At 39.3% G+C, this 21,932-nt stretch overlaps 1 protein-coding gene across 4 annotated transcripts in view; it reads left to right on the top strand.

The window, feature by feature from the left end:
• RAB27A (RAB27A, member RAS oncogene family) overlaps nt 1–21,932 on the top strand; it is an 80,722-nt gene that overhangs the window by 54,313 nt on the left and 4,477 nt on the right. For 3 of the 4 annotated variants that reach the window (XM_075208029.1, XM_075208026.1, XM_075208028.1), the window contains 4 exons: nt 9,932–10,104; nt 14,132–14,217; nt 15,516–15,619; nt 20,908–21,031. In XM_075208029.1, coding sequence (XP_075064130.1) covers nt 9,952–10,104; nt 14,132–14,217; nt 15,516–15,619; nt 20,908–21,031 — 467 coding nt within the window. In that variant the 5' untranslated portion in view covers nt 9,932–9,951. Of the gene's footprint in view, nt 1–7,507; nt 7,623–9,931; nt 10,105–14,131; nt 14,218–15,515; nt 15,620–20,907; nt 21,032–21,932 lie in introns of those variants that run through there. The other variant, XM_075208027.1, reaches the window with a different exon arrangement.

Genomic DNA, 21,932 nt, shown 5'->3' with positions numbered 1-21,932 from the left:
AATTTACCTCCCCTCCGATGCAACATGGTTTTGCTAAGGTGCAAAACTTTTTTTTTTTTTTTTTTTTATTGCTTCCCTTAATGAATCAGGCCAAAAATGTATAAATGCACAAGAACATAGTACAAGAAATGATCTGGGAGGGGGGACAGAAGCAAACGGATAATCATCAAAAATAGCAGTCAGTATTTATCCGCTGTGGGCGGCAAGTGAGGTTTCCCCCTGCATCTGGTACCCCAAGACTATGGTTCTGGTGTAGACACCAGCAAGGTGCCAGAGTACATACCAAAAACATACAAGACTTTCCCATCTTGGTATTGATCAGAACAGGGTTACTACCTCTAAGATAGGTGAGGAGGAGAAAAGGGGCTGGGTTTTATACAAATTATCAGCCTAAGTACCAAGTCCTCCCCACCATCAAAAGTGCAGAAATATTCAGTATATTGTATGTCATAATCCGAGTATCCAACAGATGAGAATACAACATCAACACAACAACATTACTGAGGTGTGTAATTACCATATGCAACATTTTAATTAAGGATGTAGGTTAATATCCTTAGAATATTTGGTAATGCTTCAAATTACTGGTTGCAAGAAAGTCACAAGTGATTTAGGAAGTTTAGTTTAGATGTACTATAATAGGACAAACCAGAAAACCTGTGATCAAGTAGTCTTACATCGATGTCCAAATATGCAATGATTGTTCAAGTTCCTTTTTTATGTGTTTGCAATGAAGCAAATTTAAAAAGATTCAATGATAAAAGATCAACCGTAAAGATAGGTACAAAACCCAAAACGATATTAGAGACTGTTAATTCAGTGTGAGAAAATGTGCTGTGATCAATTTATAAACCACATTCATTTTATTTTTACATCTGCCTTTTATGTTTGTGCCCTCCTGATCTTCTGAGGACAACACTTCCTTTGTGGTGACTCCTATAAAATAACTTTGTGAAATAGTAATTTTAGTTGTCACTTCCTCATCTGTTTCAGAAAATTGATTACCAGAACTCTGGCAAATAGTCTACAAATTGCGCTTAAACATACATTGCGTGTGTTGGTGGAAACAGGAAGGTGTGTCCTGTTAACTTATTAGACTTCAGAATACTAAGCAATACCTGTTTAAACTAAATGAGTTAGTATGTGTGATATTGAGTAAGCAACTATTTCTACTGTGCATAAGCAGCGTAAAGTCTAAAGCCAAGATTCTACCTTTTGCAGAAATTGGTAATTATGAAACCCATTTTTTTTTTTTGTCTCTTTTTGTACCTTGTTTCTTTTTGTAACTTTGAAATATGCATTGTTAATAGCCTTCAGTGTCACTAGCTCAAAATATACTGCTCATCTTGTTAAGTGAAACTGATCATCTTATGACCGTTTTGTATTTTACATTTTTCTGCCTTCTTCTTTGATTTTTTTTTTGTTGGTGACCAGTCCAACCTCCTGTGTCTATTCCTGCAGCCTGACATACTTCTTTTTAATTTTAAATTGTTTCTTTCCACTTTTTTTTTAGTCTGTAGGTTCCAACCTGTTAACAGTGACTGCACATTTTCAAGCTCCCAGCAGTTCAGCTCACTTTACAGTTATATTTACAAGGTGTACAGTATCTGCTGGGCTTGTGATACTCTATTTGAAAGCTCATACTTTATTGCAGATAATGCACAGTAGGAAAATAGAGAGCCAGTGTTATATTGTGGTGCACAAACACTAAACAATCTAAAGTTTAAGTAGCTATCAGTAATTTAAAAACAAAACTATTTATCTTTGTTAAAAATATAAACTGATATTACCTAGTAGATCAGGTAATTGTTAAAATTTGTGAAGTGTATTGTAAACCGTACGTTGGGAATAGTCTCATTATTAAAATACTTATCTGCATAGTATGTTTGTACTGTGTGCTCAAAGTAAGAATCAATGTATAACAATTGTAGTGGTAGATTCTTAATGATCACCAATTAAAGAGCTCTTGTATCGTGAACAGTTAGACAATTATAAATGATTTAATAGTAGTTTTAGAGGTTAGCAAATTGTATAATTTCGATTTAAGGAGCTACTAATTGTGTTCACATACTGTGGGGTTATAGAATAATTGTAAGTTTCCTGATTGTTACATACAGTAGCCTGTAGTTAATGAATTGGCTTCTCCTCACAGATAGTCATGGAGTTGTTAATAGTTATGTTCTACTGACTATCCCTCACAGACTATGCCACATTCTAATGCTATACTAAAGTACAGTATTATCACTTTGTAGAAGTATCTCAAATTCAATAGTAATTCCAGTTATGAGTTAGCTGTCCTGCAGAGACAGCAAATCAGCAAGTGATTCAATAAGTCACAGGTTAGCTCTCCCTCGCAAATCTAAACCGCATTGTAGTCCTGCACTAGTAATTAATAATCCTGATTCCCTTTTAACATATAAGTTGAAGACATGTGAGACTCGGCGTACATGCCGACATGCCTTTCACTGTACGTTGTCTAGGCAAACAGATTGGCAGTAGAGTGGGACATTTAAACTTGGTCCTTTGTTCCAACCAATCCTTATACATTTTGGTGATCACATATTTGATTTAGGCTGCATGTGTGAGCCTCCCCACCTTTAGAGAGGCTGATTGTTTCAACCATTGGCGTTGTACCCAAAAAGGCCCCAGTGACAGGATCACTTACAAGTAACTTATGGTATAAATTTATTTAACGGAAATAGCGCAGGGCGCTTTTTTATATAATTGCCAATGCACTTATTTTTGATATTGTATATATTTTGAAATAGGAAATGTTTATTTCTGAGACCAGGGTAGAAAATTTATTTATTATGTTTTAACCTTGCTAGGGGACATGCATTATTTCTGATGTATATATGTGATAGAATAAGCCTTTGTTTAGAAAGTCTTTTGTATATCTTGGTGTAAGGAAATGCCTTGTTTGGGGTTTCCATCTTTTCTAGGGGGATTATTTTCTTTGGAGGAAATGTGTATTCTGCGACTGTTGGAAGAAAGCACCCATGCTAATCTCATGTTGATTAGACCTTTTGATGTGCGCTTCCAATACCTCTTAAGGGAAAGTAAGGGGTAATTAGACTTGCTGTCGGATGTCCACTGTAAGATGCAGAAAATCAAAGCAAGGTTTTAGGATATCACAGATGAGCGTAAATCTTGTTAGCTTTGCATTGCATGTAAATCCATGTTTGGATAAACAGATTGTATCCTGTTTCTAGAAATAGCCTATGAGGCTATGTCTTAAACTGTATAAAAAGAGCACTTGTAAACTAAAATGTATCATTCTGATGTTCCACCTGACCTGACCACTGATACCTTTTAATCAGTTAAACTGTCCTTGTGAGGACACTTGTGCGAAAAAAAATCACTCTTTGTTTCAAGACTGCAGGGCAGTACACTAGCAGCAACAGTTACCCGGAAGGAATGTGGCTCTGGACGCCATAAAGAAGTCATGCAGTGGTGGCAGCGGGCTCCTCCTACTGTGGCAGGAGGGGCGTATTCGGAATAACGAAAGAGGACGGTAGCAGAGTAAGCCCAGCCGGTTCCCAGCAACAGACAGGGTGGCATAGGCGGTCTGTTCTGTCGCAGCTCCTGGCAAATTTTGTCTGATCCAGCACTTATCCTTTCTAGCGGGCTGTTCAGTAAATGTCACTATTGACCCACAGCATTCCAGAGTGATTTAACAGACCTTTTGAGTTTGCCCTGGGTTTAGTGAGGGAATTTGGCTATGAGGCATTACTGGCAAAGGTGGCTGTAGATTCAGCCTTCTGCCTCCTCTCATTGTACCCTGAATCGTTACAATTCATGGGTTTTCAAACATCAGAGGCTTTTTCATAGATGGGTGCTGTGGCTAGATCACTTATAACTAACTTATTGTATAAATTTATTTAAATTCATAACGAAGTGTGCCAATTTATAGCATTGCAAATGCACTGATTTTTGATACAATAGCCAAATGTTGGGGGAAATTTGCTTTGTAACTTATGGGCCTGAGTCATAAAGGAAAGTAAGGCAAAAAAGTAGTAAATGTTCTCTGGGACAAGCCATGTTACAATGCAAGGGGGTGCAAATTAGTTTATTATTTTGCACATAAGTTAATTGCGGAATGTTTTCATCTAGCACACAAATACTCGATAGCTTTATTTTACACTGAAACTTAAGGTTGACCTAGGACATGCATCATCCCAACTATAAATCTGTACCCACATTTTAAATTTACCTCCCCCTCCAATGCAACACAATTTGCCCAGGTGCAAAGTTACTCCTTTTTTTTTTTTATGCGTTGCTCTCCTTAATGACTCAGGCCCAGTATGTCATGATTTGGCTTTGTAACTTTTCTAGAGGCAACCCCAATTATGCTAATTAAATCTTTTTCATCTGTGAGTGACCAACACTTGAATACACATCAGGGAGTTGTTACCTGTTATCCTGCCTTGTTGAAGAGGAAACCTCTGTACAATGCAACTAGAAAGTTTTGGGAAATCACAGATTGGTATTAATGTTGTTAAAAGTATAAAATTGTGTTAACTCCATGTCTAGAGGACTTTACATCCTGAGATCTGATGTAATATTTCAGACGTGTTGCCACTAGCAGCTATGTAAAAAGGTGTTACCCCCTCCAGGCTGATTTATGTGCAGGCTGCATGAAGCAGCATGGATTAGTTAAAGGGGCAGGAGGCTGGATTACCTCCTACCAGGGTATGTGTGTAAAAAGAGAGAGGTTTTACCATGTAATGTATCATTCCATCTGCACACTTTTGGAAAGATCACTAGTACCATAAGTGGTCGTGTAATTGTCCTTATAAAGGCTACTTGAGCTAATAAACATCTCTGCTTCAAGATCCTGCTTTGACACCTACTTACCTGCGGCAATTCCTATGACCTACAGATTACACAAATGTAATCCATTATCCGGCTGTTCTGAGGTTGGGACCCAGCATCCAGTACCAACAGTCTCTGCTACCCCGCAGCTCTAGTCAGTGTGATAGGCCAGGGGAAACCATCCACAGCAACCTTATCTAAAGGAAGAGGTCTGGTGTACAAGCCCAGGTGCCCAGCAAGGGGTACACTAGCAGCGTGAGTTACCCAGAAGGCAACCGGTTCTAGGTGTCAACGAAGGAGCCTAGTGGTGGCAGCAGCAAGACCCTCCTACTGCGTAGAGGGGATAAATAAAAACGGACTTTGGCAAAGCAAGCCTAGCCTATTCCCAGCAGCACGGTCAGAGTAGCATAGGAGGTCCATCCTGTCACAGGTGCCTTCCCATGGGGTGCTTTATTTCATCTGCTTACTTTTAAGGTTTCAGTACGTTTTTACACTAGTGCATAGAATCGGGCACAGGTCACTTGGCTCACTAAGTGGATGAGTTCCTTACAATTTGCCCTTGCAACTCCCTGTAATGTGGCAAAGTATTATCCAATACTTGGGCCCAAAGCTGTATTAAGGTTCTGGGGGGCACGGGGCACTTTAGACATGAGGGACCCTATGATGTAACATGGTTATCATTTTAGACAAATAGACATGCAATACTGTGTGTACTACTGTTAGGTGCACGCAGCTCTGCCTTCACAAGCAGTACACTGTGAAGTAGGACATATCTCCCAAATTCAGAACTGCCCAACCAGATTAAGGACAGTTGGCAGACTATCCTGCTTTCTCCTACTTCTCCTGTTTTCACTTTCACCACCTGTGGCTGCTGGTGTCTTTTAGATTAGTTGCTGCTTATCTGGATCCTGGAATGTTGGAGGCCCACTTTCAAAAAAAAACCAAAACAAAAAAACATGGGTACATGAAAGGAACACTCACGTTTTATAATTAGGCCTTCCTCCAGCCCCAATATTAAAATAATATTCACATTTGCTAAATAAATCTTTCCCTCAAAACAGCCCCAGCAATAAATGAAATAACATTTACATTTAATAATATAACCAATTCCCAAAACCATCCCCGGTATTAAATAATCCATATTCACATTTAATAATTATTAGCCCCCCTCCATAAATTCAGTCCCATATTCAATTAACAGCCCCAACTTACCCCAGCATTAAATTAAAAGGTCCAGCCACCCATCTTAAATTGATAGGCCCTACTATTAAAGTAAATTGCCCCACCATCACCCCACAAATAAAATAGCACCCATTAAATAATTTGCCCCCACCTGCACTCTACCGTTAAACAGCCTACCTCACACACTATATTAACACCCCCCTAACAGAAACGCATGCATACACGCACATTGTATTAAACCCCCCCCCACACAAATTATATGGACACACACACACACACACACACACACACACTACATTAACATACTACCCCCCCCCCCCCACTCCTCGCCCTTTCCATCTGTGCAGGCTGTGTGGTCTTGCTGCTGCGCACACATGGGACGGCACCTGTTACGTGGTGTACGTCCCATGTGACACCGGGTCTCTCGAAAGCAACACAGAGGGGAAGGGAGGGGGGACGGCCAATGATAGGTGGCTGTTCCCGGAGGAGGGGCCAGCCACCAAGTAATCGAGACTTCCAATGGTCCCTGCACCTAGTCTTTTTCTGTCCAGCCCGCCTGCCCATGGCCAGGGGGCCGCCTGAGAAAGGGGGGGCCGGGGCATAGTGCCTCTATTCCCCCCCCCCCTCAATCTGGCCCTGGTTAGGCTTTCTTTCATCTTCTGGTCTGCCAGAAATTCCTTTGCATGGGACTTATCCATTTTTACCATCCTAGTGGACATCAAGTGCATTGGTAGGAGGGGAATGTGCTGACTCAGTTTCAATGATTTGCTGCTTATTATAATTGCCAGAGATCATGCTCCAGATTTTTTAGTGATTAATTTAGGGTATAATGACTTGTGTCAGGCTCATTTTGTATATCATAGCTGATAACTGGCCAGAAATTAAGATCTGCTGGTTCAATATCATCCCTAGATGAACATGGTGGGGTGCCCATAGTGGACTTGTCATGGACAAAGTTAGACGACAGGTTAATCGGCCTGTCTCTAATTTCCGGAGGAGCTCAGGGGGAGTGCCAACAGCTTTTGATTAAATTCTGCCACCCTCATCTTTTTAGACCCAATGGGATATATCTCATGGACAAAAATGTAGCTATTTTTAAAGTCCAAATTTTTTGCTCTTTGACAGCGTTTCTAGGGTCAAGTGGTGGAGCGCTGTGTGTCTGTTAAAGAAACACTGCTTTTGGCGTGAAAGCGGCGTAGTAATCAGTTAATACATGGTGCTAAATTTTGTTTGGATGCAGAATCTGTCTCTTTTAAGGTCCTTTATTTGAATGCCCTGGACATCGTTTTGGCAAACATACCCTTTCAGGCCAGAAGGGGGTGCAGTCTTTCTGACACCGTTAAGTTAGCGCCTGGGATTCTGGGCCAGTTGGCCACCCCTATTTTTGCTGGTATAGTATTAGCTGGTTAGCTAAACTTGCATTTCCTTTCATTGCCACCATCATTTATACAATTAAAACTATGACCTTAGTGCACCAAAATTGAAAACCTGTGTCCATATCTTATTTCAGGTATGAAGTAATTTATATTCCTTTTAAGGCGTAGAAGGTGAATGTGCAGAGGGAGAATATCAGCCATTTGGCGTTTAATGAATTGAACACCAATAGGAAACAGTTAATACAAAAGGTATGTAGACCAACAATCTGGGTGTTATCATCAAGATGTATAAGGATTGATCAGAACAAGTTTAAATGTCCCGCTCTACTGGCAGTCTGTCTGCCTTGACAAAGTACAGTGAAAGGCATGTCGGCGTGTACGCTGGGAGTCTCATGTCCTCAACTTGTTAAAAGTGAATCAGGATTATTAATTTTTGATGCAGGATTACAATGCTGGGATAGTTAGCCTGTTACCTACTGCATCACATGGTGATTTGCTGTTTGTGCAGAATAGCTGACTCACCATAACTGGATGTATCTCTACCACTGAATTTGAGATACCCATACGGAGTAATAATATTTTAGTAAAGGCATTAGAATGAGGCGTAGGGGAAAATTGATCAAGCTGCGGGTTTGAAAAAGTGGAGATTTTGCCTATAGCAACCAATCAGATTCTAGCTTTCATTTTGTAGAATGTACTAAATAAATGATAACTAGAATCTGATCGGTTGCTATAGGCAACATCTCCACATTTTCAAACCCGCAGCTCGATAAAGTTACCCCATAGTCTGCAAGGGATAGTTAGTAGAACATAACCATTAACAACTCTGTGACTCACTATTTGTGAGAGAAAGCCAGTTCATTAACTAGGGTATAACCAATAGCTCTTAAATCGGTCATTATAGGGATCTAACTATCACTACAATTGTTCTACATTGATTCTTACTTTGAGGACTTATTACAATGTATTATTCAGATAAATATTATAGTAATGAGACTATTCCCAACACACGGTTTTTACACTTCAAAAAATTTTAACAATTCGCTGAGAAACTTTTCATTTAGATAATAGCAGTTTATATTTTTATAAAGAGAAGTGTACTGAAAGCTACCTAAAATTTAGATTGTTCAGTGATTGTACACCACATTATAACACTGGCACTTTCTTTGCCTTATGTGAATTCATATTGTTTAAAGTGCTAGCTCCTCTCCTCCAATTATATATTACGTTAAAAATAAACTGATTATATTTTACTGGTTATATCCTATCTTATCAAGATTCGGGAGCGAACAAACAATTATGTTTATTGATATAGATCTAGTGCTGCTGTAATCTCCTTTGTTTGGATAATGCACGGTATAAGATTAGTAGCTGTTTAGGGGTACTGAGCTCAGGAGTGCTCATAGCTGCTGTGGAATTGGGTTTAGTGGGTCTAATACAAGCATCACAGTGTAACTGGGATTAGTGGGGCTGTGCTCAGTGGAACTCAGAACTTCTCTGAGCTGTTATAATGTTCTGGCTGCACTGCTGACAGCTTTTAGGGGCTGATTCAGTTCTCCTGCTGACTCTCCGGATCAGTCGCAAAGGCTTACTCCGTGCTGATGCAGCAGTGTACATTTTTCATTGCAGATTTTTCTGCACACGTCTATGGAATGCAATGTTTGGGTAGTTCAGTACCCAGAAATGTGTGATGCATAAATGACACTGCCTGTACATTCTGTTCGGCTGCAAAGTAAGGTAGATACTATGCCACAATTATACAATTTACATAGCTAAAGATAGAAGTATACATGCTGGATGTAAAAGAACTTCTGATAACATGAATATAGATGTAAAAGTTTCCATACCTTGACAGAACTTGTTGACATTTGTGTTTACTTGTTCTGTAGGAAAGTGCACTCTATTGTTCCCTATCGGATGTTTTTGGCTAAAATAGGCTGGCTGGAGCGTTCTTCAATGGGATTACTAATAGGAAGTCTGATTTCTTTAGGAAACCCTCTCCCCGCAAACATAATAAACATGATACGTGTCTGAAAATTTTAGCTAGATATTTGTGGACATTTATTAGTATACTTTCGACAACGTTGGGTTAAGTGGCATTTTACAAATAGAAGTCTGATCTGAAAGCAGTATATGTGTTATGTTAAGAGGTTTAAAATCCCTGTAATCTGCTGTTCTATTTTACCTACCTTTTGATCTATAGATGCTCACCACATATAATCTGTACATAACAGAATTAGCCTAATACAGTGAATTGGTATGTACCCGTGAGCGATTATGCTGTGCTCACACATAGGGGTAAATCTCCATAACAGGACCTGCTTAGGATACATGAGGAGAGAACTCACTCCTATCACATCAGCCCCCAGATAAAAGGGAAATCTACAACTCGGCACTCTTTTTGCCTTTAGTGGTTATAGAAGGGGCCCCAAGAAGTTGCAGTGCCAGGGCTTGAAATCCTGTTGGCGACCCTACTCAAAAACATGTTTTACTTGATCCAACACACAGATAATTTCTTGATAACATTTTTTTTATCTATCTATCCTTTTTCTATTCAGGTCATCAACCAAACTTCACCATGTTTGATGGGGACTATGACTACCTCATTAAATTCTTAGCATTGGGAGATTCCGGCGTTGGAAAAACCAGTTTCCTCTTCCAATATACAGATGGAAAATTCAATTCCAAGTTCATCACAACAGTAGGCATTGACTTCCGGGAAAAGAGAGTGGTGAGATTTGTTTATTTATTTGTATGGGGGAGGAGCAAATGGCTTCCAAAGACTCATTCGATTGGCTGGATCCAGATTATAAAATCCCTGATTATATGTTCCTGTATTTAAACACGTGATGCAGGCTAAGCATTACCCTGTGTGTTCTGGATTAATGTTTGAACTCAAGGTTTCAGTTGCAAAAAGGAACATGTTCATAAGTGCATTTGCTGCCTGCAGACAGTGGCAGCTTACACTATAACAATGTTCTTGAGAATGTACCCTGTCAATTCACTTTATTGTTAAGTTAATAGGCTGCAATCAGCCTGTATCATAACAGGTGCATCATCATAACAAGCCATGCACATCTAGGCATTTAACATGTTTTTTTTATTTTTTATTGTGTGTGTATTGTAGGCAGGGTAACCACACCTAAATACACATGTATATATTTTTTTCATTTTTCTTGGAAGTCTGCTATATTAAATGGGCAAAAAATAAATCTTTCAAAAGCATTCTACACCTGGAAAAAATGGAACCCCTGATAGGAATTCTAGTGTTGAAAATATATGAAAACAGCAGAATTTTCAGTGTGTATCAGTGAATATTTTTCTAGAAAAAAATTAAGTAAATATATACACTATAGGTCTGATTTATATCTGAACACAAGTTGCATTTTTAAAAAGAGCGTGCAACTTTAGCATAGTTCTGGCCGTATTCAAATCCAAGTGTATCTCAAGATACGTTTTGATTTGAATCCTGTTGTAAGTACGCTTTGCCTTAATAGTACTTGCCATACAGGGGAGGGCTGGCAAATTGTAGCCTGGGGGGAATTACTCGACTCAGCAGCCTATTAGAAACATTTCATTTAAAAGGGAGAAAATGCAGATGTCCCAGTCAGTGGCCAATCCCAAGGAAGCCCACTATGGCACCGGCCCGGGGGGCAGATGCCCCCCAGCCCAGCCTGCCCCTGTTGCCATACGTAGGCACACATAAGACTGCAGTATACGCACATGCGTAAGTACAATAAAAGTGCACGTCAGAACGTGTGCAAATTTGATCTCCTAAAAATAGCTGAAAATAAATATTTTATATAATTGATTATACTGTTAACAAATGCAAAGTGAGTTTTTTCTTTTTAAATATATTTTATTTTTTATTTTAAGTACATAAATAGGGAATATTTAAATGTGTGCTGTACATATAATGCATTTTTATAGTCTATCTTAATTGCATACAGTTATCTGAAGGGTACTGGCAAGTATACAGGTCATTTTCCATTTGAACACTTTGCCATGTCGGTCATCGCAATCAGTTGGCATTTACACCTGACCTATAGCAAAACATGCGGCTGAAAACAAGCGTACTTATGACACACAGAACTTGAACCGTCTTCATCTGCGTCAGAACAGCCTTACTGTACAAGGCCTATGTTGGAATGCCTATTACCTCTCCTTCTGCCTCTCAAGTCGTAGGCAGTTGTAAGTATCTGTTGAGGGCAGACATGCAACTGCATTCATCGGCATAATGTTTATGTTTGGTCATGCGCAGAGCTATTTCACCAAGATACGATACCCAAAAGGACGGACTGACAAATTTGAATCTGCTTGTGCTTAGAAGACTCATAGAGACAAACATTATAATAAAAGTACCAACAGGCTTACTGGCCCACTCTTCTGGAATGTCTGAGAGACTCCTGAATTCCGGATAGGTCTCCTGGACTTCCGGGAGAGCAGGCCATTCTCCGGTATCCTGCCCACTTCCTAGTCCACCCACCCTCCGTGGCAAAATGCTGCTTTTGCGTCTTAGGGGCGGAGCCAAGATGACAGTATGCCAACAGGAAAATGCAAAGGAATTGACATTTCACAACTATTTCTTCCAGTCTCTGGATTTCTTGAGAAATTGATTTTAAAAACATTAGTTTGCAAGGTAAAGAGGTATTGTTAGTGCTCACATATTGCGAAACCTAGAAATCCTTTTTTTTCTTTTTCTCCTTGAGTGGACCAGTTGTACAGGTTTAGTTGGTTTAGATGTTGCACATCAAGAGCTGAATGATGGTGTTGTAGAGCTGAAATGAACAATTTCATTTGTGGATCAGTTTTCAACTTTATCCCCATTGATCAGGTTTTTTTCCTGATCTGTAACATTCCTCTTTTCACTTATCAGTTCCTATAACATAGAAAGTGCCCGTATGAGTTTCCTGCAGCAAACCATGCCGTAAAACAGAAAGTAAAGGAGGTAGTGGCCAAATGAGCTTACAATCTAAGAGGTGTGGGGAACACAGCTCTGCGCAATCAGTGGCGCTATATAAATAAATGATGATACAGGAGATGGTGGAATAACTATTGGTGGGGTAAGTGCATTTGGCTATTGTAAGACAGTAGCGTTATCAGCCTCCTATAATAAAGCAACCATTGGTGACTGGCATTTCTGTGCAGCTACTGGTAGAGCTGATCTAGAGCCCAGCCATCACTAGCTGCTGTCTGCATGCCATTATTGGGCACTTTCTCGGCCGATGCCTAGAACTTGTAGGACAATTTACCACATATGTTACTATTTAACCTCACATTGATCATATTAATCCTATTATAGAAAGTCCATTCTTCCTCCTTCCCAGAAGGCATTATTAAGCCAGGCTTTACCTACTTATGTCATCATTAAGTAAAATTGGTACTTGCTGCAGAAAATTTTAAGTAAATCTATCCATTATCTCTTTACTCTCCCTCTATTGTATGCTTCATCCATTATATTGTTGCACTTGTTGAACGGGTAATTGTACAAACTTCTCTTATTAGTTAACCATTAAATATATCAAATTTGTATATTATGCATAACTTTGAGACATCTTTTATTTTACCTTTACTTTCATTAACATGTTTTTTTTTTTTATCTCTTTGTGTTCCTACTTTGCTTTCTACTCCTGAAATATACTGTATACATGTAGTTGTACACTTTATAAATGATAACAATTATTAAAAAGTTCAACTTTTAATGTATTCCTCTTCTTTCCTTTGTTTATCACATTTAAATTATGACCCAGAGTACCTGCATATGTATACTCCTGTAATTAGTAGAAATTAGACTTGCAAATTTATCTCATTGGTTGAAAACAAATAACACATACAGATGTTATTATTACCATTTTTTTATAGTGGCAGCATATTATGTAGCTGCATGATTAGTTGTGTACAGTTTATGTTCTGGTTTTGCCATATATGTGATTCCCATTCTTTACGCTCCTAATTAATGTCATGTGAACTGGTGGAATCCATACAAATGACTCTGTGATTGTGCTAGACAATTGTCCAATGGTGCGACATGTAACAAGGCTCAAAAAAGACAGCTACAGACTTTGTGAAGTGTATAAGGTGATTGATTACCTACAAACAAGTGTGCATCTAAAGATCATTTCTGTAGCCCAGCACTAGCCTGGCTGTAGAGGTGGTGCAGGTTGAATACTGCATTCCTGTCCGACATGCAATGAAATATTAGCCATAGAATAATGTTATAGTGCCCCCATGTAGCATCTTTGATATACAAGTTCACTATAATGTCCCTGCAAACCTAACAATCAAGAGACAAATGAGAGTAAAACCCCTTATGACTGAGTAAATGCTTTTTAAATATGAGTGTATGTAAACTCTACGCAAGCCTCTGGCAGCCTCTTTAAGGTTTTGAACTACAAGATGCATATTTCCGTACTATATGAGAGGAATTCAATTGACCAACAATGCGGCCCGCGCACTTACCATTAGCATTAGTAAGGTAATTTTAACGCAGATTTCTGCTCATGGCTCACAGAGTTGTGAGCACAAATCCGTATTAAATAACCGTACTAACAGTAATAATGTGCACTACTACCGTAGTAATGGTAATAGTGCACAGGCTGTGTTGTTTTGACGAACTACGTGGTTAATTGAATTCCCCCTATGTGCGCTAGTCTTACTGAAGCAGGGATTGACTGTATCTCTGTTATTGTTTTATTTTGTTAGAAATGTTGGTTGTTTGCCGTATACTGTTGCATGTCTAATGCTGCTCTTTTACACAGGTATATCGCTCGAATGGTCCTGATGGCATTGCTGGCAGAGGTCAAAGAGTTCACCTGCAGTTATGGGACACAGCAGGTCAGGAAAGGTAGGTACACATGGATTTTATGTGAGAGTCTAATGCTGAAATCATAAACAACCATGTCTTTTATTGGTGGGTTTTCTTCTGTACACTTTCTGATGTTACAGACTTTGTAATGATCCAAAAGGTATGATTTTGTGTGAAATGCATTGCATGATTTATGTTTTTGTCAGGACGGTTTGTTACTTTGTTTCAGGCATAACACAAAATCTGATGGTGTTTGGCTAAGTATTGCGGGCCATGCACCCATGATTCTGTGACTAAGGGTTAATCTCTAAGAGAAGTAGTTTGGAAACCGATTAAGTGCCACACCACAAACCAACCATTTTTTACAATAAACTCTGCTCCTAGACGTGACATCCTAAAAAGAGGAAATCTGTTACCTTGTGGTTTTAAAACGGGAAACATTTTAAATTGATGTATTGTCAGTGTTCAGCTTCATGGTAAATGTAATAAGACATAGGAATATTAAGTAATGCTAAGAACACATGAAGTCAAATAGGACATACTCCTGAGTAAATTATTAATAGAAAACAAATGTAGGTGTATGTGCACAATACATCTGGAGGCCTGTTTTAGGACAATACTATATTTTTAGAGTGAAAGAAATCCTTTCAGTCTTTGTAATCTACTTATACCCAATAAAATCACTCTTGGTTATATGTGAAGGATTCATTATTTTAACACAAGTTTCACCAAGTTCTGTGTTAAAAAAAACCCAAAACAATCTGTCAAATATTTGATATATTTCTGTATTCTATTTTCTTTTTTGTCTGGGTCAAGGCAGTAATGAACTCCAACAAAGTAAAGACTGCAGGCTGAAAGCACCTAGACAATTCAGCAAGACCATGTTCCCAAGCACCTTTTAGATGTCTCAACTAATGATCACTGAAAATGAAATCCTACCACTGGATAACTGGACATGGAATTTCATGTCTTGCAAGTCTCCACTGCTACTAATATGTACTGCAGTTAGAAGACAAATGATTAGCCTTGTCAACAACCACAGATCTTTAATACGGTTGAAGCTGCTATTTATATGGACGCATGTAGCGGTATTGTCATGGTGACAGTCAGTAAGGCCATGGTCTTGTCCTGGACATATTTTGCTGGCCCTGAGTGATCTCTGGCAGTGGGGAGAGAAGCACTATATACATTCTAGCCAATTGTAATTTCGGTTTTCAGGGATGAATAAAAACATGATAAAGGAGCCGTCAGACAAGTGTGTGTATAAGAGAACAATGTTACATTAGGTGCGTCGTACAGGTACTGCAGCCAATGATGTGTCTTGTACTGGTTTTTAGGTTTCGCAGTCTGACAACAGCCTTCTTCAGAGATGCGATGGGATTCCTTTTGCTTTTCGATTTAACAAATGAGCAAAGCTTCTTGAATGTCAGGAACTGGATAAGTATGTTCTGCAGTGATTTCAGTGATTTTCCCATTGTATTTTTTTTATATATAGTCTTTATAAACCTGAACCAAAGTTGGTATAAGAATACAATTAAACTGTTATTTTCCAACTTCCCATTGTATATAACCTCTAGTGGTACATTGCTTCGTATTGTTTGACAGCAGTTACCAGTAGCAATTAGTACCCTGTTATACATTTCTTTAACCAATCAAACACAAGCATGAATTTAGATATCAATTCAGTGTAACTCGCATATGTATTTCACGTACATGAGAATCCTGTAATGGGCACACACTATATGGAGGGTTAAGAGCAACATTGTCATTCAGGTACAAACTGTGTTGTTTCTTTCATTCATTGAGGACCAAAATACTGAGGATGCATTTTCTTGTTCAATATTTACTATACAGTTTTAAAGAGTGAGTAAACCCATTATTGAACGTCAAAGCCCATGTAGTGGTTAAAGAGCTCAAATGCAGAATAATTATTAATTACTTTAAAGTACAGGTAGTCTTTGCTGGATTGTGAGATATTGAAAGGCCAGGATCAGGGCTTTTGTGTACAAGTGCAAAAACCCAAGAAGTACACAGGGGTGCAGAACTTCAGGCCTGCCTCAAGAGGAAAGGCCCTTCTGCCCCCCGACTCCTGAGACAAAAGGTCCCTTAGCCTTGCATCCCAAGGATCCTATGTGGTTTAAAAACTTGTCCAACGTCCTGAAAGGGAGAGCATCTACCCCCGCTGTTGCGCCCCCCTCCCTGTCTTCTGGAATACAGAATCCACAAGCTTCTACCACAGCCTTAAAATCCATGAAAAATAACCATGAAAGTGACACACAGGGAGTGAAAATAAATAGTGCATTGTGGGTACGGCCCCAGCCTACTGGCCGGGCAAATATAAATATTCTACCTCCCAGTCAGAAAGGCATGGCCATAAGGAGACATTGCTTAAAAGAAAGTGGTCAAAATGTGCAAGAGTGCATTAATAATGATGTGCAGAGGATCTGTGACTGTCTGGCAAGCCCGGGTCACCACTCCGATGGCACATATTGTCCTGGGCTTTCAACGCAGCTCCTGACCTCCTGGCCAGAGGACCAAGCGCAGCCTGTCTACATTAACCACCTGATAAGAACAGATATACTATACTTGATCTTGGCCACAAGGCAGAGAAGTGATAATATTACAGGTATTAGAGTTAGTACTCTTGTCATATATTCACCTAAATATACATACTGCACTGCGTGGCCCATGTGCCAGAAAACATTGTAAGTAAGTTCTGGCTCTTTAACTGTTTTACACAACTCCTGACATCTATTTGACTGGTGTTACTGGTGTTTTAATTACAGAGACATAAACCTGTAAAGTCAGATTCAGCAGAGGCTAGGAATGTCAGTGTGAAACTATATGCTGTTTGGTTTAGAGCTGGCTGCTCTATCTGCATATTTTTTATTTGTTAAAGGAAGCTTAACAAGCCCTGTTGTATTTCTTACCAGGGAACACCCTCCTCTTCTGCAAACAGTATGCTGTCTAGAGAGAGTCTAGATTCCCACCCAAGATCAAGAGCTGCAGATTAGTTATGGAAAGGGCAGCACAAAGAGGGAGTAGAACTTTCACCTCATTTGTGTTTGTATATTTAAGAATCTCTAACAAACTGGTTGCAGTTCTGTAGTGCATGGAATAAAGGGAAATATAACTTGCCACCCACATTATTTTTTTACAAACCATACATTTACCAGTCAAGCTACCTGAGCTGTGTTTTGTCATGTTTTGTCCTTGAAACTTCACTTCTTCAGTCTTGCCATAGTTTTACTAGTAGTGTGTACAAATGGCCAGTGCAGCATCCCATAGTTTTCCTAATTGAAGCACTGGGTGGAAATAGTCATTTATTAGACTTGATTACTTTGTGAGTGATGATGTATTGTAATGCATACAGTGGATGTGCAGATTAGCTTTCTTAAAGCAGCTAGACACTGGTCGATCCTGCAGCTTGGCAGGAGCAATGTAGGTGATCACGTTGGATTCAGGCCAAGCATTCCAATTACATTGTGTAACTGGGGGCTGTAAGTGTGGATGGAAGATGACCGTGCACACAGGCTGATAGCGTTTGTTTACTGACTGGATTTACCAATATCTTTGATGATCAAATTGCTTAATTTGGGGATCCAACGCATTGTAATATCTGCTCAATTGTTTTGCAACGGCACAGAAATTGCAGTATGTATTCCTAGCGTTTTTTTTTTATCAAGACTTTATATTCGAAGTGGGGAAAAAATTATATTTCATGCAACACACATGAAGATATGTTTCTGTTGCACATGTGTCAGGTGTGGACTAGTGGAGTATCTAGAGGTCATAGTCACTGATACAGATTTTGCCCCTGGGCTCCCCTCACCCATATGAGAGTTACTATATAACACGGTGCATCTCTACATTTGAGTCTAGTGGATTTTCTAAATAGCAGACTCCAAACTAGTGATTAGTATACAAAACGTAGCGCAAACCTGGTGGCTACAGTCATGGCCAAAAGTTTAGAGAATGACACAAATATTATGTTTCACAAAGCCTGCTGCCTCAGTTTTTATGATCGCAATTTGAATATACTCCAGAATTTCATGGAGAGTAATCAGATGAATTGCAATTCATTTCAAAGTCCCTCTTTAAAATGACAATTAACTTTATCCCAAAAACAACATTTCCACTGCATTTCAGCCCTGCAACAAAAGGAGCAGCTGACATTAGGTCAGTGATTCTCTAGGTGAGAGTGTTGACGAGGATAAGGCTGGAGATCACTCTGTCATGCTGATTGAGTTAGAATAACAGACTGGAAGCTTTAAAAGGAGGGTGGTGCTTGAAATCATTATTGTTCCTCTGTTAACGATGGTTACCTGCAAGGAAACGCATGTAGTCATCATTGCTTTGCACAAAAAGGGCTTCGCAGGCGAGGATATTACTGCTAGTAAGATTGCAGCTAAATCAACCATTTATCAGATCATCAGGAAATTCAAAGAGAGAGGTTCAGCTGTGAAGAAGGCTTCAGGGCGCCCAAGAACATCCAGCAAGCGCCAGGACCGTCTTCTGAAGTTGAGCTTGCTCAAGAATGGCAGCAGGCAGGTGTGAGTGCATCTGCATGCACAGTGAGGCGAAGACGTTTGCTGGCCTTCTTGACACCAGGACATCCTCCAAAGTAGCCACTTCTCTTCAGGAAAAACATCAGGGACAGACTGATACTCTGCAAAAGGTACAGGGATTGGACTGCTGAGGACTTGGGTAAAGTCATTTTCTCTGGTGAATCCCCTTTCACATTGTTTGGGGCATCTGGATAAACACTTGGCCGGACAAGTAAAGGTGAGCGCTACCATCAGTCCTGTGTCATGCCAACAGTAAAGCATCCTGAGACCATTCATGTGTGGGGTTGCTTCTCAGCCAAGGGAGTGCGCTCACTCACAATTTTGCCTAAGAACACAGCCATGAATAAAGAATGGTATCAAAACATCCTCCAAGAGCAACTTCTCCCAACCATCCAAGAACAGTTTGGTGACGAACAATGCCTTTTCCAGCATGATGGAGCACCTTGCCATAAGGCAAAAGGGATAACTAAGTAGTTTTAGGGATCAAAACATCGAAATTTTGGGTCCATGGCCAGGAAACTCCCCAGACCTTAATCCCAATGAGAACTTGTGGTCAATCCTCAAGAGGCGGGTGGTCAAACAAAACCCCACAAATTCTGACAAACTCTGAGCATTGATTAGGCAAGAATGGGCGGCCATCAGTCAGTATCTGGCCCAGAAGTTGATTGACAGCATGTCAGGGCGAATTGCAGAGGTCTTCAAAAAGAAGGGTCAACACTGCAAATATTGACTCTTTGCATGAACTTAATGTAATTGTCAATAAAAGCCTTTGACACTAATGAAATGCTTGTAATTTTACTTCAGTATACCATAGCAACATCTGTGAAAAAGATCTAAAAACACTGAAGCTGCAAAATTTGTGACATTCTCAAAACTTTTGTCCATGACTTTAGAACTTGTAGTCTGGGCTCAGGTTTTCACACTACTCACCAGACCTTACTGCAAATAATTGCTCTCACTGGGAGACAGCGCTTCCATCAAACATCAAGTTGATTTACTACTTTTGCTAAGGTTCAGTGCAAGGGAGGCCATCACCGCAATAGTCCACTCCTCCAAAATGTCACAACCTAAACTGCCACTCTTCTAGAGGGAACTATTATGACATTTTACCTGAAATATACTCTGTGTTGTTACATAAATACATTTTAAAGTTTAGTCTCCGTTAGGAAGTGTAAAATAAAAGACCAGGGGGTATATATACTAAACTGTAGGTTTGAAAAAGTGGAGATGTTGCCTATTGCTGCCAATTTGATTCTAGATGTCATTTTGTAGAATGCACTAAATAAATAACTAGAATCTGATTGGTTGCTATAGGCAACATCTCCACTTTTTCAAACCCGCAGCTTGATAAATATACCCCCAAGACACTCTGAAACACTTCTCCCTCCCCCACACCTGGGATAATGCGTTTGGGGATCTTTTAGAACAAAGTCTTGGTTATCATTTTATTATAAAAACCTATTACAAAATTGAATTATGCAACGGTTTCCACAATTTCTATTTAGCCAAAATCTTAGTTCCCTTTTTAGTTACTTAATGTCTATGGAAAGGGTTATAGTAGTCTAATATATGATTTGCATTCAGGGGCACAATTAGCATGCCTTACGCTAAATAGAACAGGAGTAATAGAGAGAGTGAGGAACAAAACAGAAATTAGTAAAGTCTTCTTTTTTTTTTTTTTTTTTTTTACATGCTACAATTATGGAAAAACTAAAACTTTGACTGAAACATCACACTGCTGCCTGTATAATTGCAAAATAACCCATTTTCCATCTGTGCTTTGTTGAACCATTAAAACAAAGTTTTAAAAAGAGAGATGCAGTTATGTTCCTGTATGTGTGTGAACTGCCTTAATATATCATGAAATTCGTTACAACAGCACCACCTGGTGCTGAAAACTGTACATCATAATGCAGCACAGTTCTATGACCCGATCACAAATAGCTTTGAAACATTGCTTTTCTCAGACATTGACATTACCTTGTTTTACTAAACAAGAAGCTATGCACAAGAATGGTGATCTTCAAAAGAATTCCTGTTTTAATAAAGACACTTAGCTTTAGTGTAACCTATAAACAATAAGGTATGGAATTCCCAACCCCCTCTTGCATTTTACACTAGAGAAATGACTAGGTGACCAATTACTTGCTTCTCTTATTAGGCCAGCTGCAAATACACGCGTATTGTGAAAACCCAGACATTGTACTATGTGGAAATAAAAGTGATCTGGAGGATCAGAGAGCCGTTAAGGAAGAGGAGGCCAAGGAATTTGCGGAGAAATATGGGTGAGCAATTTCCTTCCTTCTATTGTTTCAGATAGCCTGCAGCTTGCCTGCTCCATCTGAGTCCTTTGGCTGGACCACTAGATGCTGTAATGCTGCTGTTCCATGAAGAGTTCACAAAGATTATGTTGATTGATGTTTTGCATTTAAAAGTATCTGTAGAACTACACTAGTAGGTGGCTGGAAAGAGAGTAGATGGTCATTGAATGTGTAGATACTGGCAGGAGAGCCTGGTGTTTTCCATAATTTACTTTACTGTTCTCCTTTAGAGCACATAAGTAATCTTGCAACAACTAATAGTCCTTTAGACCATCTACCGTAGTAATTAAGGCGCCTGACAAATTTCATTGCCGATACTATAGAAAGAATTGCAGAAAAAAGCAAACGTCTGAACTGGATTCTTCCACTTGGCATAGTGGTGTCCTAGATCACTGAGATGGGCTGTTTAAAATAGACGTCAATTCGGCTCTGTTTGTTTTTTGTGAAGCTGAAATGCCTGCAATTGTTGCAACCAGTTGTTCGTATTGCATTTACCACCACCTTGTGGATGGTAAATATAACTATTTGCTTTACAGAAATTGTTTTCCTTAAAACACAATGTCCGTTTTGCTGTTTAAAGCTCATATTTCAACACATTTAAATATTTACGCATTTCTGTGTGGTTGGGGGGAATGTTTTATTTTTTTACTTCAAGGAGAATCTGCTTCCTGTTTCTCTAGTCTACTAAATAGTGGAAAAGGGACAATAACATTTATTGAATATTGTGTATATAAATATAGATCTATTGCACAGACATTCAATACATTTTTCAAATCCAAATCGATTTGGTTTAATGGACAATACTCTGCATTATCATAGCAGAGTGATATTTCGACTTTTCTTTTTTTTCTATTGGTGCTGAGCA

Source organism: Mixophyes fleayi, chromosome 4, assembly GCF_038048845.1.
Source record: "Mixophyes fleayi isolate aMixFle1 chromosome 4, aMixFle1.hap1, whole genome shotgun sequence".
NCBI lineage: Eukaryota > Metazoa > Chordata > Amphibia > Anura > Limnodynastidae > Mixophyes > Mixophyes fleayi.
This window is presented reverse-complemented; position numbering and strand designations above follow the sequence as displayed.